Raw genomic sequence first — 17,976 nt, 5'->3', positions numbered from 1 at the left:
GTTCTTGGATGACAACAACAAAGCCTGGTTTGCAAGGCATTGCAGGCCCTTTTTGGCAGCAGCTCAGGAAAGCCAGACGTGGGGAGAAGAGCGACTTGAAGCAAGGTCTGCAGTGAGAGAGCTTTCTTTGCTGGGGTCCCTAGTGTCCTGGCTGCGTGTGATAGTTGCTAGACATTCCAGGGTCACAGGGCAAAGAGGGAAAAGAAAGGAAAGAAATAGCCTGAAACCCAAAACCTTTCGGGTCCTCAGGCATTTTGCCTAAGGGCCGCACTACCTGGAGATGGACAGGTTGGGGACAGGAAGATGACGTGCCCTGCGGGGTCTCAGGCATACAAGAGAGTGGGAGTGTGAGGTGGGCGTAGGGGGACATCCACAGTAGCTTTGTGGCTATGCTGCGACCCTCTTTCTCTGTGGGCGGTTAGGGACACATGATTGCACTCCTGGGGAAAGGGGTGTGAGCCGACCTGTTCTTGTCAACTGTGTCCAAGGCCTTGCCCCAGGGTTCTGGATGACAGGATGGGAGGGAGAGCAGCTGGTGGAGCATCCAGGGCAGCAGTTGGGGTACTATGCTCGGTCTAGAAACTGAGCCTTGAGTGGCAGGGGTAAAAGGCAGCTGAGCAGGAGGGGCCCCGCCCCGGGGCAGCTATACAAAGGCTTCCTGTCTCTACCCAGGATGTGCTGCTAGGAGCACACTGACAGCTGCCCCTCAGCAAGGTGATGCCTTCCACACCTGAGCAGTTGGGTTGGTGCTGGTGAAGACCAACCACAGATTCTGAAAGAGATACAGAATGTGCATCCTTAGGCCACATCCTGAAATGCTCTCAACGGTGATCGACTCAAGTCGCCACACACGGGGAAACTGTAGGCCTAAGCTTCTCCTGACGAGTCACAAGCAGTCAAAACGCAGGCGCCCCAAAAGTGTTGTGTAGGATCGCCTTGGAACTACGTGATGAGGCGTGTGAATGAGGGTCCACATGAAAGATACAGCAGGGCAAATGTGCACACACTGTAAGACCTGGGGACAGTCGGAAACATTTCTGATCCTAGAGATTTCACACAGGGCATCCTCAGCCTTGTGGGCTCACCTTGTCTCAGCTCTCTGTGTAATTCCCCCACCCTGGGCAGGCCGGCTGTAGACCGAACAGTTCTAACAACGGCTCCAGGCTGCCCCCTTGTGGGGACAATGCAAGTTCTTGCCTAGGTGGCAAGGCAGTGCAAAGCCAGGGAGGTTTGAAAATATTGTTTGTTAAAGGAGACGGAGGTGGTCCGTCTTAAGTACAGCCTTATTTTTAACTGCAGCTGTCTGCCTTACTGGCGATTGGGGCTTGCTTTCTTGAACCTTCTGTCATCTGGGAGGGCAGCTTACTGGCCTTTGCGGCAGGCACAGTTTCTAAGCAGGATCCAGGAAGGGCCACTGAGGGCCCTACCTGCCTGGGCCTGCTCCACACCACCCTCCTCGGGCCTCTGCCAGGAGAACACAATGAACAAAGTTGGCCCTAAGTCCTGGGAGAAGCACCAGGCTTTTCCCCAGAGAGGGCGGGCACCGATCACTAGGGAAACCCTAGCTGCCTTTATGGAAAGAGAAGGGGGTGGGGGAAGGGCAATTTCCCCAAACAGAGAACTCAAAGCCATTGTATTTGACTTCAGCAAGAAGGTCTATTGCAGAATGAGCCCTTTCCAGTCCCCTTTTTCTCAAGTGTGTGTGCCTTCCCCCGAGTGTGTGTCAGCCAGGACCTTCTGGGAAAAGCCTGGGACTCAGAGGGAGGGGAGGGCAGGTCTCTTCAGGCCTCCCCCATCTGAAAGGTCAGTCTTGTGACAAAGTGACAAAGTGCTTGCTGTCTGTGTGAGGCTGTTTTATAACTAGGGGAGAGGCAAGGGGGGTCTGGGCATCCTGTTGGCCGAAACAAAATCTTCAGAAATGAGTGGCAAAGAATTAGAGGCTGTGTGACCTGGAGCAACGCTAATGCCTCTGGGCAAAAATGTAAATAGGCATGCCAACACTGTGAGGCTTCCCTTGATGTCAGCCCTGGGCCTAGCAACGCCACAGACACTACTGAACATGTGATTTTCCTGCATGCACACACGTGTCCTTATGCGTGTACAGTCCAGCATTAGTCTGGTAAGATTTTTAGGACAGTCAATGTGCAGTGATATTTTAGATATTGTCCCCCCTCATCTCTCTTGCCCCTAAACAGAGGGAGAAGGGGAGATATTTTTTCTTTAAAATTATAAAAATAGGAACAGAATTATCAGGGGATTGAAATAAGAGAGACTCGCTGGAAGGGAACTAGTGAGCTGGGGGCCCAGGTCAGATGGTGAAGGGACTGTCCCAAAGAGCCAAACCTCCTGTGAAATGAATTTTGTTGACCCACAAAATATGACTCCCCCCCCCCATAGTGATGTCAGCTGTTTGGGGATCCAACTTTGTAGAGCATCTAGAACAGGGGTTCTCAACCTGTGGGTCATGACCCCTTTGTGGGGGTTGAATGATCCTTTCACAGAGGTCACCTCAGACCATCCTGCCTATCAGACATTTGCGTTACAATTCACAACAGTAGCAAAATTATAGTTATGAAGTAGCAATGAAACAATTTTATGTTTGAGGGGGTCACCACAGGCATGAAGAACTATATTAAAGGGTCACAGCATTAGCAAGGTTGAGAACCGCTGGTCTAGGCAGAAGCAGATGGAGACAATGGGGTCCGGAGCCGCTGGCTAAATGGTCAGGATCTAGCGCTGTGGGCCTTGTGGGTGGAGCTTCATAAACAATCAATCACATGTTGGCTCACCTCATGGCCACCCCACTTGCCCCCTGGCCCTTTGGAAATGTCTAGTGAATTATAGCCAGCACTCTGTGTCTTGGAGGAAAAATAAAACAAACAAAAAGAATCAGAAGTCAAGACAAAGTGAATATTTATGGCTTGCCTGGGCTTGGCCATGTGCAGAGTAGAGCACGTGGTGGGGGGGGGGGGAGAAGGGAGGGAGGGAGGTCTGTATCACCAGGGACTCCACGGGGCCACTGGGGTCCCGGTTACAGATGGGGACACCGAGGTCTCTCCTTGTCCATCCAAGGGCAGTGGAACTGAGAGAACAGAGGCTCCTTTCTACACCAAAGCTTGACGGCTCTCAGCTCCATCACCCTGTCTCTGTAGACAGAACAGCACTGTGGCATCTAGGCAGTGTTTAGACAACATCTGACTTGGGGGGGGAGGGCAGTATGTCATTTCAGCTCTTCGCTTGTGGGGTGGTGAGTCCCCAACCTGGCAGAGGACCCATCAAGCCAGTGCCAGATGGAGGACAGGCAGGCAGGGATCCACCAGGGACTGCAGTGACGGTCTCCAGCTCCGCTTCTCAGCAACAGCCTGGGCATGGCTACAGCAAGGCTGAAGGCCAGGGGCTTTTGAAAGGTGTGGTCAGGGGTGCAGCAGAATCTATACCCACCTGGCCTTGGAAAGGCCACACTCCACCACCCTCCCCACCCGAACATTCCTACCACATTTTGGACAAGGGACCCTCCGTTTCCATTTTATGCCAGGCCCTTGCCGATAGCTACTGCACTTTGAAAGAGGTGGGGAAGAGGCCCACATCCCTGGTAATTCCTTTTCTGGCTGCTTTGTGAAAGAAGACATGGGCCACGCTTAGAAACGATTCCTTCCTTTTGGTCTAAGGCACCAACACACCCCTGTAGAGTATCCGCAGATGCCAGGAGGGAGAGGCAGCCAGAGCGTGGCATGCTCTGGGAAGCCTACACAAACACATGGAGGCCGACCTGACCAAGGCTTCCTCCTGTGAGCCCAGCCTGGACCGAGGCAGGTCCTCCGAACACTGGTCATTTCTACCGAAAGACAGAGATGCCAGGGTAGGGAGTGGCAAGGCCCAAGGAGGCTCTGTGTACTGGACATAGAAGGCCAAGTTGCTTCTGAAGCAGCTCATGGGAAAGAGGAAAACGGAAAAGGTGGATCAAGCTATGGCTGCCCAAGCTCCAAGCTGTCCCTCTCCTGCCTGCAGATCCAGTGGCCCCAGCTCAGCTGGTAGCACTCGCTGCTGGTGGCCAACTTCTCATTTCCCTCTCTCTCCCCCAGACTTCCAAATGCCTCAGTTGTGAAGAGGGTTTAGGGCCTCCTGGGTTGTGTTGTTTCTTTGGTTGGTTGGTTTGGTTTGGTTTTTTTCCCTCTCCCCACTACAAACCCCTGTCCGTGTTCTCTGGCTATTTTAGCAAATTCCAATGAGGCGCAGGCGGTGAAGCTGCCCAGAGGAGCGTCAGTGATTTCAAATCTCAGTGGCATTTCAACAGCTCTTATTCATCTTGGGTCTTAAAACCCACCTTCCCCAACCTGGCTGTTTTCTGATCCTTTTGACCCAGATTTAACTGGATGAGCCAGGGCCCTCCTGTTCCTTGTACAACCCTGAAGTCTGATGGATAAGAAATGACACATAACAAGGCTCAGCTACGCTGGTTTGATCAAGAGGACAACAACCCAGGGATTGGGTCAGCTCAACTCACTTAAGGAATTGCCCGGAGGCTTCATGCCTGTAATTTAGTTGGCTTAAGCACTTGCTAGGACGTCAGAGTGGAAGACCCGCGTCTCCAGCAGTCCCGCACCCTTTCCCTTCCTGCTGGGCACACCTGCTCCCTTTGTGGTGCTCTCCTTACTGTCCACAGTGAGCTTCCGTGCGTGCGCATGCACACACACACACACACACACACACACACACACACACACACACACTCCTCCAGAGCTGGCAAGCACACACCAGCTCTAATCCCACCCAGCAGAGTATAAACTTTATGTCACCTGGTGACCATGCTGGGAGAGGTACCAGCCCCAGAACAGGACATCACCAAGGTTTGGTGACAACTAACAGCATGTTACAAAGGCTTTGGGCTCCTTTACTAAGCGGGTGGCCAGCCAGAGTCCGCTCAAGTCAGAGCCCTAGCTGCTCAGGGAGACGTCTCCTTTGACTTTGTCTCCTGTCCCGGTGCTGGCTGTCACAAGCCTAGACAAGAGCAGCCATGAAAGAGGTCTCACTATGGACAGGCACAGAGGAGAGATTGCAGGTTCTTGGTCTGACCTGATCTTACCAGCAAGGGACAAAAGTGGACTAGAAGAGTGGTTCTCAACTGTCCTAACATTGCGACCCTTTAATTGAGTCCCTCATGTCCTGATGACCCTCCAACAATAAAATCCTTTTTGTTGCTACTTAATAATTTAAATTTTGCTACTGTTGTGAATCATAATGTAACTATCTGTGATGCCTCCTGGTCTTGGACAACCCCTGTGAAAGGTTCATTCAACCCCCAAAGGGTTGCCTCCCACAGGCTGAGAACCACTGGACTAGGGGCAACATCTTACAGAAGCTGAGGTGCTTTATCTGTGAAACAGATGAAACACGTTCTTGTCACTATCGGGCTTGTGGCAGACAACACAAGGCCGCAGGACCCCAGCCTGTCACAAGCACCCACACAGCAAGCCTTGTGCTGGCTGGGACTGATGCCTGTGTTGGCTTGTCTGCTGATGTGAGTTCTGCCGTCATCCACCACTGGACAGGGTGTGTGTGTGTGTCACAGAAGCCATGCCAGCTGGAAGTGGGTCCCCTGCGCTGTCATACTCAGCACCCACAATAATATCATTAGGCTTGTCATCCAGAGACTGACTCAGGCCATTGAGTGAGGTGGTGACATGTCACTGCAAAGCTGACCAACGTCACTCAGCCAGCTGACCACCGTCCTCAGAGTCATGTTAAAGGACCTGGTGGGTATAGAGGTCAGAAGGACCTGTCACTCATTGGAACCTTTAAGGACACTCAGGGAGGGGCCACAGAGGCTGGGTAGAAGATGACAAAGTAGCAGACCTGGAAACACTGTCATCTGGGAGAGATATCTTAACCCACTCTAGAAGCTCAGAGCCTGGGGTGGTGCTCTGAGTTTAGATAAAGTCTCTGCTGGGAGAAAGCCAGGGCTGAGCAATCTAGCCCCTTGGTGCAATTCCTCCAGGTCACAGGGCTGCCTTCCTTTCCTCTGTTGTTACCTGCCCTAACTGGGAGAAGAGGCCTGGAACATGCTAACTCCCTGGTCATGGTAGCCTCCTGCACACGTTTACCTCCCACTGCCTCCAGCCTCCATGCCAGCCAGCTGGCTCCAGTTGTGCCAAATTTGTCTTCTCCAGAGTCTGTCCTCAGCTGCCTCTGCTGAACAGCTCTCAGAACCTTTCTTCCTTAGAAGGTGACTGGGGGAGAGGGGCTGAGTTGGGGGTGTCTCACTATAACAGCTAAGTTAGACTCAAACTTTTAGGCTTGTGTAACCCTCCTGTCTCCACCTTCTGAGTAGATGGGACTACAGGTGTGTACCACCTCACCTGGCACTCAGCAGTCACAGGTATGGACTGCCCCACCTGGCACTCAACAGTCACAGGTGTGTACCACCTCACCTGGCACTCAACAGTCACAAGTGTGCACTGCCCCACCTGGCACTCAACAGTCACAGGTGTGCACTGTTCCACCTGGCACTCATCAGTCACAGGTGTGTACCACCCCACCTGGCACTCAACAGTCACAGGTGTGCACCGCCCCACCTGGCACTCATCAGTCACAGGTGTGTACCACCCCACCTGGCACTCAACAGTCACAGGTGTGCACCGCCCCACCTGGCACTCAACAGTCACAGGTGTGCACCACCCCACCTGGCACTCAACAGTCACAGGTGTGCACTGTCCCACCTGGCACTCAACAGTCACAGGTGTGCACTGCCCCACCTGGCACTCAACAGTCACAGGTGTGCACCACCCCACCTGGCACTCAACAGTCACAGGTGTGCACCACCCCACCTGGCACTCAACAGTCACAGGTGTGCACCGCCCCACCTGGCACTCAACAGTCACAGGTGTGCACCACCCCACCTGGCACTCAACAGTCACAGGTGTGCACTGTTCCACCTGGCACTCATCAGTCACAGGTGTGCACCGCCTCATGTGGTACTCAGCTATCATCTATGAATGCCCCTCTGTGAAGCACTTCTTCGTTAGTGGTTATTTACCGTAACATCTACAAATAAAATGTGCAGCAACACCTTGCTGCTGAGTGACAGTGACCTCTCTTGTCTGAGATCACTGCTTTGGTACAAAGGAAGTCATTTTCCAGAGTCCCAGTATCCATGAGTCTCAAGAACCTGATGGGCCAGCTGTCTGCCCCTAACCAGACAGATGAAGGAGCCATTGGGAGGGTATGTGGGAAAGGAGCAATACGCATTTCATTGTTCCTGATGGGGAAGGGTCTGGGTTAAGGAGCCCTGGCTTCAGAGCACATTGCTCGCCTCTTTCACTTACCTCTGAACAGCTCCTAAGGAAAATCCCTTGAGCCCCTTGCTCAACCTGTTTGTAAACTGTGGCAAAGCTACCTGTAGCTGTGCCTGCTACAGGACAAACAAGGAGCTTGGAGCCCGCCTATGGGTGCCTGAGCTGTCTGTGTGGCCCCTCAGGTCTGGTAGCCATGGGCGTTGAGTGACCTTGTTTGAACTGATTCTGATCTGAAAGGGTGGTAATGCCTGTCACTGAGAGCTCTCTGTTTGCTTTCTAGAGCAAGTCATGGAGGAAGATAAAGAATATGGTGCACTGGTCCCCCTTTGTCATGTCCTTCAAGAAGAAGTACCCCTGGATCCAGCTGGCAGGACATGCAGGTAGCAGACTCCGCCCCCCTACAGAGGTCCCAGGTGAATGTGTGTGGGAGGCCGGTGCACAGGCCCTGGCAGAAGGTGTGAGCCTTACACTGACTTGTAAGTGCCTGTGGACAGACAGTTGACCTTTCCAAAGTTCTTGCCACTCTGTCCCCAAGAACACAGCCATCCCACCTGTCCCATCCAAGCTCTCCCTCTCTTTGCTTCCCAGCCGCACTTCGGTGGAACTTTTAGATCAATTCCTTATAGCTTGTTTACCCTTTCTAACCCTGGACAAAGAGGCGAAGCTAAACCCCGTCAGTAAGCAGCCAGGGTGTAGGCCTGCATTACCTCGTTCTCCAGGGTACAGTATCAGCGGAGATACTGTCTCCACCAGGAACTTGAACTGGCGGGAGATGCGGCCAGGTCACCCCACGGCCACCAAGGCGCTGGCAGAGTCAGCTAGCCCCCATGTGGAGCCTTATCGTATGTGTTGTTCTCTGGGGACACCTCCATATCCACCCATGAACTTGGCCCCCGTGAAGCCACAGGCCTTGTAGGGTCTTTAAAGGATAACAAGACTCAGACCAGGACACAGATGGACACCCTTTGTAAATACTCCCTGAGTGTGTGGCTCTGAAGAAGTGTTGCCCAGACGGCCTGTGCCTAGGACACCCACTTTTTAGCCCACTCTGTCCCCTGTCCAGGCACCGGGCATTTCCTCCTAAGGCTCGGGGACACCTGCTTGGTTAAGAAGTAGCGTGGATGATGGAAGCAAATGCGGAGAGCGACCACCAAACGTGGGGTGGAGTGTGGGGAGTCTTGAGGAAGAGTGGGGGCGGGGGGACGGAGGACTCAGAAGGGACAGGAACTAACATGGGCCCAGGGGGAGGCCTGTGGAGATGGGGGGGGGGTGGGCTCTAGCCAGGGACCATGCATGGACTGGACCTGGGCCCCCTGCACAGATGTAGCCAATGGGCAGCTCAGTCCCTAGTGAGGGAAGTGGGCCCTGGCTCTGACATGGACTCTGCTGCCTGCTTTTTCGTCGCTTTCCCCTGGTGGGGCTGCCTCGCTGGGCCACAGGGGGAGGGGATGCCCTCAGTCCTGACGTGACTTGATATGCTGGGATGGGGGCTGGTCCCCTTCTCTGAGGAGTAGAGGAGGGATGAGGAGGGAAGCAGGGAAGGCAGGTGGGACCAGGGGGAGAGGAGGGAAGGGACTATGACCAGGATGTAAAGTGAATCATTAATTTTTTTTTTTTAAGTAGAGCTGTAGTGGGGATGGGGTGCTCGTAGTGATTCTGAGGAGTGAGTGGAACCACACACAGTCCTGTTGATAACCTTGGTGGTGAGGAGCTTGGAGTCAGAGGAAACAGGGAGCAGCCAGGGTTGCAGTCAATGAATAGGTGGCCAGGACTCAAGGCCGTTTGCCTTAAGGGGCTTGTCTGCAAGTGTCCGTACCTTCAACCCTCAGTGCTGTAGTATCTCTAGGCAGGAGGAGGGGGTGGGGAGGATCCTGATGCAGCTTCCAAGAGGGAGAGGGTCCCATATCTCCCTGGCTTCCTCAGAGGCTAGAAGCCCTCCCTCCTCCCGCTTACTCTGCAGGGAGCTTCAAGGCAGCTGCCAACGGCCGCATCCTCAAAAAGCATTGCGAGTCTGAACAGCGCTGCCTGGACCGGCTGATGTCCGACGTGCTGAGACCCTTCGTGCCAGCCTACCATGGGGACGTGGTGAAGGACGGGGAGCGGTACAACCAGATGGATGACCTGCTGGCTGACTTCGAGTCGCCTTGCGTGATGGACTGCAAGATGGGCATCAGGTGAGCCAAGCGCCCGGCAGGGTATGCCTCCTCCTCCCCACCGTGCCTGGCTGTGTGGAGGACACCAGGATGCGGGCTCGGCCCTGCCAAGATCTTCTCTATTGAGCTGGAGAAGACAAGGCAGGGGCCCTGGCTGGGTGCTGAGCCTCTCGGGGAGAAGGCAGGAGCTGCACACTGGTCAGGTGGGGTCCTGCATAGCCAGCAGGAAGGAAACAAAACAACCACCTCCTGTTAAGTGAACTGCCATGGAGACAGGACTAGAGAGGGACCACAGAGATGGCTTATGTTGGTTTCAAAAAAAAAAAAGGGACCTGACACCAGGGTATAACTAAGGATGGAGACTGGCCGCTGCCGTGGCCCCTGTGGCAGGTGGGCCTGAGGTGATTCCAGACCTTGCTGAGAGCTGCAGAGCCCAGGCTGAGCTCCTCAGTCTGGAGGGCATAGAGCCTCAGGCAGAAGTGGACATCACCCCTACCTTGAGGAGGTCAGCCTCTGAGGTTTCCAGCATGGCGTGACGGCCTGATTTTTGGCTGCAGACACTCACGCTGGACAGTGGACTGAGCCCTCCACTTGCTAAATAACCAGGACATATTTATACATGCATATCCAGGCAGTTGGGAGGTTCCTTTTCCATATAAAAATACCAATGGGCTTGGGGTGGGGGCGGGGGCGGGGCTGAGGCTGAGGTTCTGAAATCTTCTTTGTAAGAGGTAGATCTGTGTTCGATCTGTTCTGCGGCCGAGACTAGCAGACTGAGGATGGTGTGGAAAGATGTGTTGGGACAGTGCCTGGGGGGCGGGGGGTGGGGACAGGGAAGAATGGACAGGAGAGAAGAGAGGGTGCCTCTCAAGGCAGCTCACACCCACACAGGCCACAGGGGGCCCACTTCCCTATCCTGCAGCTAACTGCTGACTGCTGCCTGGGCGCACATGGGTGGACCGGCTATAGTGGGGGAGAAGACTGGGATGAGTCACGCTTCCAGTTGGAGGTGCTGGTGTGGGGTTGTGGCAGGGAGGGGGGCGGGGAGGTAGTGCTAGGATGTCCCCAGAATTCTGGGCCTATGACTCCGACCTCAGGCTGCTTAGAGCCTGGCCTGTCTCTGCATGTCACCTCCTCTAGGGGCTTAGTGACCTGACGGGGTCAGCCTGCAGGCGATGCTTACTGTGCAAAGGGAGCATGTTTAGTCGTCCTGGGATCAGAGGCTCGGTGACCTGGTGTGGAGAGGCGGAGAGGTTGCCAGCTTTATCTCTGAAATAAACACGACTGGGCTCCAGAGCCCCGGGCAGTGCGCCCCAGCATAGGTCATCACAGATCCTATGCTACCCTTGGTGCTTAGAAGAACCCCGCTGCAAAGAGCCAGAGATGCACCCTGACTCACACTGCGTGGGGACAGGGGGACACAACAGAGCTCCAAGGGGGAACCCTCTCTCCCAGCAAATTCTTTCTTTTGCTGGCCCTAGTAAAGCCTCCTTGTGGAGATTTCAGAGCTTGTCAGGCCTTCGTATTGCTCTGGGCGCGCCGAGGACACCCTTCCTCAATCAGCCCACACAGTGCGTGGCTCTCACGATGAATACGCCTCATCTTAGATGTGACTATATTGACCATCGTCCTGGACAAGCCAGCTCAGGCCCTTAAGTCCGCCAGACGTGACCACAGGGAGCTGTGGCCCAGCCCATGACTAACGTCCTCCACCTCCCATGCAGGACTTACCTGGAGGAAGAACTCACCAAGGCCCGGAAAAAGCCTAGCCTGCGGAAGGACATGTACCAGAAGATGGTTGAGGTGGACCCCGAGGCCCCCACTGAGGAGGAGAAAGCCCAGCGAGCCGTGACCAAACCGCGTTACATGCAGTGGCGGGAAACTATCAGTTCTACAGCTACCCTGGGCTTTAGGATAGAGGGCATCAAGGTGAGACCTGTGAGGTGTGGCCTGAGGAGCCTGAGGCCATCGGATTTGGGGGCTGGGGTGGCTTATCTGTGCAGCTGTACAGAGGACCTACATAGGAGCCAGCTTATATGCCTGCCGCAGGGAAGATGTTGGTTCACCTGCCAGTGGGATGCAGATAAGGGGAGGGGTGCGGCTACCTGAGATCGCCTTGGGAACCTCATCCTCCATCCTTTTCTCTTGGATGCCCTGAGAAGGACCTCAGAAGACTGTCCTTGTCCCTGTGTTCCAGTCCAGGTCCCTAGCTTCTAGATTTGAAAGACCCAGCTAAGAGCATAGAGAAGGGATGCAGGCTCCTCATCGCCTCAGGGGGCCATCCCTTCAGGGAAGGTGGTAGTCCCCTCAGGGGCCCTGGTCCTCCTGGCCCCCTCGCCAGCATGGAGTCAGAGTTGGGTAGCTGAAATACAGGGAGGCTCCTACAGCCTTCTCTCACATGGTGTGTGGATGTGAGTTCCTGCCGGCACCAGAGACTCACTGGCTTCTAGAGCTGGGGACCGGGAAAGCCATTCGTCCTTCCTTGTCTTCTGAAACCGGCCTTCCCTCTTGGCAATATCTAGCTCTCAGACTGGATGTAAATTATGTACACACTTCCTCTGTCTCCATCACCTGTCTGAACATCATGCCCTAGGACCTGTCACACAGGCACAACATGCTCCTGGTCTCTGGTTTCTGCATCGTAGAGCCAACAGCATCCACTGGCCCAGAGAGGGGCCGACTGTGTGCGCCATCACCTGCCCATCCCCCACCCCCACCCCATCTTGGCTAGCAGAGAGCCCTAAGAGGGAGGCTTCCCTGAGGTGCCATCCCCTCCACGGCTCCCTCAGAGCCAGCCACCTGCTGCTTTCCTGTGTTGCAGCTGGCACCTGTCTCCAAGTGGAGGTGGACTGGTGCAAGTGTCAGGGCTCCTGCTGGACACAGAGTTTCTCCCCCTTTGTCTCAAAAGGGCAGAGATCTGTGTGTTTGCCCAGGCTGGCCTGAACAGAAGGAGTGCTGGGCTCGGAACACTGGGATGGTGAATCATGAAGTACAGACGCGTGATGCGGGCCTGGACCTTGGGAAAATCTTCATAGCCGCCCCTTGATCTGCCGTGCATTGCAGGACCCAAACTAAATGTCGGGAATCTAGAACCCCAATAGGAACATATACATACACACATGTAGGTATGTACACACATACACACACACATACACACACACACACATGCACACACACACACGCACACATGCACATTTCTTTCTTACCTTTTCCTGTAAAGGAGACACTTTACAGCTTGTTTGCATATCATAAAAATTGCCAGCATTGTGCATCATCGCTCTCATGCTTTGGACCACTATGAAACGATGGTCACTTGAACACAAGCCTATGCTAGGGTGACCTGATCACACAGATGGCCTCTAGCACACACTAACGGGACACACTGTGAGTCACTGGTCCAGGGACCAAGCTTCTGAGCAGGAGGAAGTGACGCTGTCCACTACCCTGGACCCCTGCTGCCCTAACTTAGAACAGGGTGCTTCTCTGTTGTCATCTCAGCTACCCTCACACAGCCAAGACTTCCTAAGGCTGTATGTGGCCAGGGACCCAGTGCCACTTTGTGAATGCCTCTGTTGGGGCCTGAGACAGGCTGACAGTTGTCTGGTTGCACCTGGCTTGCTGTACCATCCCTGGACCCCTGGCAACCTCCACAGAGCAGCGTGAGGGTCAGGATCATATGTAGTCTGTCCCATGGGCCCTCTGCTGACTCCCCATGTGCCCCCCCTCAGAAAGAAGATGGCTCTGTGAATCGTGACTTCAAAAAGACCAAAACAAGGGAGCAGGTCACCGAGGCCTTCAGAGAATTCACTAAAGGAAACCAGAACATCCTGGTGAGTGACAGGTTTGGGGGTCAGGGGACCATCCTTTCTCTGACATAGCAAATGATGCCAAAACGCTAGCCCCATACTTCTGCAGGAAGATGGCATGGCTGTCCCCAGAGAAGCTGGGGACACTAACTCATTCCCCTCGCTCACTTTATCCCTGCACACAGCCCTTCCACGTCATGGAACACCTGTGGCAGCTAACAACAACTTTCTGTGCCTACTGTTGCTAGGTGGGGGCTGTACTGAGTCTTCACCAGGTCCCCTCAGCCATCTGGTAAAGATAAGCAAGCAGGCATTCTTGTCTCCATTTGACAGACAAGAAGACTTGAGAGGTCAGGGACACATAGGTAGGAAAAGACTGAGATAGGATTTACACCTAAGTTGGCCTGACACATACATGTCCCTGACTTCCTGATGCCTCCAGACCCAGACCCATAAGGCTGGAATGCACACGGCAGGTCTGCAGTTCCTGTCCTTCTGTTCTGGGGTACCTGCTCAGATCACTTCAGACCTCGGAGTGATACCACTGACTGCATTTCCAGGAGGGGCTGATTGCTCTTGCGAGGGACTCCAGGGACACTGCTGATTAGCCCTGCCTGGCTGTGTCACTGCTATGTGCAAATGGTCATTGAGGGACCCTGAATGGTGTGGGCTTCCCTAGTGGCCCTGTAGTTCTGGGGCATGAGACTCACAGAGCTGATCCTTGGGGATGATCAGGTACCCCATAGCTAAAACAGAAGGATCTGTAGGGGGCTCTGTGGAGGTGACTCTAGTAGAGATAGTGTGTCTGTGTGTGTGTGTGTGTGTGTGTGTGTGTGTGTGTGTGTGTGTGTGTGTGTCGTCTTTAGTCAGGGGCACAGCCTTTGTGGTGGTAGTTACCATGGCAACCAGTCCTGAGCCCCGCCCCCCCCTCCTCTGCTGGCTGGTATGCTGGCATGGGCTGCCCCCTCATGGAGGAAGTTGAGGGGCTAATAGTGGCCTGGGAAAGGTGTCACTCTGAGCTCAGCTGGGGTAGATGAGGACGAGGACGTGGGAGGGAGTGAATGGTGCATGGTCACTGCTACTTGTAAGTCAGTGACTCTAATGAACTAAATCAATCTGATGCCATGGCCCCACCCCTACACACACAGAGTATGTAAAACGCTAACCATCTCTGCCCTCAGATCGCCTACCGGGACCGGCTGAAGGCCATTCGAGAAACCCTGGAAGTCTCTCCCTTCTTCAAGTGCCATGAGGTAGGACACTGAGCCTTCAGCCTGACAGGCACACCTTGCCTGCTTGACTGATACGGGTTGCCATCACCCCTGGTTCCAATAGGAAGTGAAATTGCTGACCCAAGCCTCCCTGAGGATCATATAGCCCCAAGCCTTCCTTCGCCCCTCAAATACCTGGGTACCCCAGCTTTGTACCCTCCTAGCCCTGCTCCTCTCCCCTCCCTCCTCCTGGCCCTGTCATGTCTACCCCCCTCCTCTCCTCTCAATCCTGCCCCACCCCCACCCCGGCCCGGCCCCATTTCCTGCTCCTTTTCTCACAGCCCGGCTTCTCTCCAGGTCATTGGCAGCTCCCTCCTCTTCATCCATGACAAGAAGGAGCAAGCCAAGGTGTGGATGATTGACTTTGGGAAAACCACACCCCTGCCGGAAGGCCAGACCCTACAACACGACGTCCCCTGGCAGGAGGGGAACCGGGAGGATGGCTACCTCTCCGGGCTGAACAACCTCATCGACATCCTGACAGAAATGTCCCAGGGCAGCCCACTCACCTGAGGCCACTGCCGCCTTGCCTGCCACTTCTGCCTCTCCCCCCCCTTCCCCCCCATCTCTCTTGCTTCCCCCTAAGTCTTCTTTCATCCCTGCTTGAACGCCCACCTAGAACAGAGCCTTCCATCTGCACTACAGGACACTTTGAAGAAGAAAGAGAGATTTTTCTAGGTCTTTTTTTTCCCCCTTTCCTTTCCTTCCTACACCAGGACCTGGAGGTGGCATTTCTAACTCTCCGTAAATAGAGCTACCTTGTGAAAGAGGATCACACAGAGCTAGGCCCTGCATCCTGCACTCGGCTGGTCTTCGAGCCAGCATGGGTCTAGAAGGCCACAGGATATCTGGCTGCTGAGAGTTTTGAGAGATTAAGCCTCACCTCCCTCTGGGAGACACCCCGGAAGTATCAGGCCCAGCCTGGCTACCAGTGGAGCCTTGGTGCCCCCTAGTGGCTGGTGCTATCCGTATATGCAGCCCCATTTGTGCCTCCCTATCAGGGGCCCTGAAGCCAGGCCAGAGTCCTGGTCTCCGGGAGTTGGGAATACAACCTCTGGGTTTTTGAGCAAACACTCCTCCAGTGAGAAGCCCCAGCTTCTAGGGACACTGTGTGGCCTTTCTAAAGATGCTAACTCAGGCCCCCAGCTCGCTGGTGTTAAACCCTTGGGATCTGGGTAAGGATAGGAAGAGTACCGGGATCAGCTGTTTCTAAAGAAGGGCACCCTTCCATCTGGGATCGCTCCCCATTAATTCAGAGGGGATGTTCTGCCAAGCTGAGCTTTCCAGGGATGATGGCGCCTCCTGGAGCCACGGCTTGCTGACCTTGATCTGCCCTGCTATGGAAAGGTCCAGAGCTGGGTAGAGTTACTCAAGGCTCACACCAGCCTCCAGGGACCTGCAGCAGCTCTGAGATCCTGCCACGCCCTTCAAATCCATAGTAGTCACACACCCCTGCCTCCCTCCTTGGGGGACCTCTTAACAGTCCCGGTTTCACTAGGCCTTAGGGAAGCCGGGTTTGGGCTTCTTGGAGTGGTTTCTAACTTTCCTTAAATCACTCGCTCTTCCAGCTTGAAGGACTTAGACCAGTGTTTCTCCAAATCATGCGGGTAGTTCCCAGGGTTGAGAGGGCTGCCCAGGGCTGCCCCAAGCCTTCTCCTTCCTGGAGTCATGAGCTTCTTGGAGGGCCATGGGGGACCATTGGTAATCACCATTTCAGCTGTGAAACAGGTAGCCAGTCTGAAGAGAGTACAATTTGTGTGACTTTTAAAAAAGGCAAACCTCCCAGCTCTGTTGCCATTTGGAGCTATCTTTTGCTCCTCTGGGCTTGTCACTTCTTCTTTTACTGAGAGACTCTGGGTCACACATACAGGTGCTCTTTTTGGGTGTCAGACCAGCAGGCACTGCTTAGGGACCAAGAGAAATGGGGTACGCACATAGCAAGATGTGCTTTGGACAGGGGCAGTCATCCTGGCCTCCTACTCCAGCTCCTGGGGCTTCTAGAAGAACTCTTGGCTCATGTGACACATGTGTTTCCCCTTTCACGCTGGGTGGGTGAGTGACAGTTGGCGGGGGCGGGAGGTGGGACCCACGAGGATGTATAAGTACAGATTTTTAAAAAGGAACGCATCTAAACTTCCTGCCTCCTATTCGGATGGGTGGGTGAGCTCCTGTGTGGGCTGAGTTGCTAAAGGTCATGCCCCCTGCCCCCATCAACAAGCCCAAACCTTGTGACAGCAACGTGATTGGGAGGCAGCCTGGAGTGGGGGAGGGGCAGTAGCAACCCGGCAGCCAGTTGCTAGAGGGCTTGAGGGGACCCCACATTTTTCTGGGAAAGAAGGCATTACTTGCAAGAGTCTACACCTATGATCTGGCCGGAAGTTCCCTCCTGCCATCTCAGAAAAATGTTAGCTAAAGCAACCCATGCTACGAACAAAAACGCCAGGGACCATTTAATGTCTGTAAGAAAGCAAACCTTGCCAAGCACCTTAGGAAGGCCACCTGTCACAATAATGTGTTAAGATGCTGTTACAGGGGCCAGTTAGCAAGAGCCTTAGGACAGTGCTGGGCAGTGCTTTGCGCTGGGGGTGACGTAGGTGGGAAAGTGGTATAGAAAGGCATCTTTCTAGGGTTGTTCTGTTGCCAAGGGTTGTATTTTTTGTTTGTTTTTTTCTTTCTTTCTTTTTTTTCTTCGTTGGATTTTTTTTTTTTAATTTACCATGCTAGCACCCACACTATATTTCCCAAACCCGCTTCCACTCTGCCAAAGGCCCGTCCTGCCTGCCCCACTGGGATGGACAGAGCTCAGACGGAATTACTCCCAGAACCTCTGACAGTCTGGTAAACTCTGTTCACAGTCTTGGTGGAGCCTCCCAAGGTCCCAGCCACACAGGCGCTGGGACATGGCACAGGCTACATGTACCTATGTGCAGGGTCCACGGGCCCTCCTGCTTTTGGACTACCAGATGTCTTGGCGGTCAGCCCTGCTTTGCACACCCCGAAGGTTGCTTCAACCGCTTTCCTAGACTAGGCTTTAGTGCCCTTTAGGAAGAGTTTAAGTTATATTTATTTTGTTTTTGTTTTAATTGCACAAAACACTAAGATGAAAGGCTGGGCTGTTCTTCCTAAGATCTGCCCGCCTCCTGGGGGCCTTTCCTTCGTGTCTGGAGGAGCCCCAAGCAGCTGTGGCCTCAAAACGATGCTGTTCACCTTCGGCTGGCTGTATTTAGCTTCGAGATCGCCTGCATTCTGCCAACCCTGTGTGTATAGGCCCCGCCCCTGCTCCAGGGTGCACACCCATCAGTGCCTTTTTGGGAGGAGACAATCGTCCTGCACCCTGACAGGCTCCCCTCCTCTGCACACCTCTCCCCTCAGGACTGTTACATCCCCTGCCCCGTGCCCGATAGTCAACTGTAGATGCTATCTCCCTTCCGAATAAACGCTTTGGAGATCATCA

At 54.2% G+C, this 17,976-nt stretch overlaps 1 protein-coding gene across 3 annotated transcripts in view; it reads left to right on the top strand.

Moving 5' to 3' along the window:
* ITPKB (inositol-trisphosphate 3-kinase B) overlaps positions 1-17,976 on the top strand; it is an 89,075-nt gene extending 71,099 nt beyond the window's left edge. For all 3 annotated transcript variants that reach the window (XM_084791828.1, XM_084791829.1, XM_084791830.1), the window contains 6 exons: positions 7,573-7,672; positions 9,253-9,466; positions 11,170-11,374; positions 13,174-13,275; positions 14,433-14,504; positions 14,820-17,976. In XM_084791828.1, the coding sequence (XP_084647954.1) occupies positions 7,573-7,672; positions 9,253-9,466; positions 11,170-11,374; positions 13,174-13,275; positions 14,433-14,504; positions 14,820-15,035 (909 nt within the window). In that variant the 3' untranslated portion in view covers positions 15,036-17,976. The remainder of the gene's footprint in view (positions 1-7,572; positions 7,673-9,252; positions 9,467-11,169; positions 11,375-13,173; positions 13,276-14,432; positions 14,505-14,819) is intronic.

The sequence above is a fragment of the Acomys minous genome, assembly GCF_964271855.1.
Source record: "Acomys minous genome assembly, chromosome: 1".
Taxonomy (NCBI): Eukaryota; Metazoa; Chordata; class Mammalia; order Rodentia; family Muridae; genus Acomys; species Acomys minous.
The sequence above is the reverse complement of the archived record's forward strand: the minus strand, read 5'-3'. Positions and strand labels throughout refer to the sequence as shown.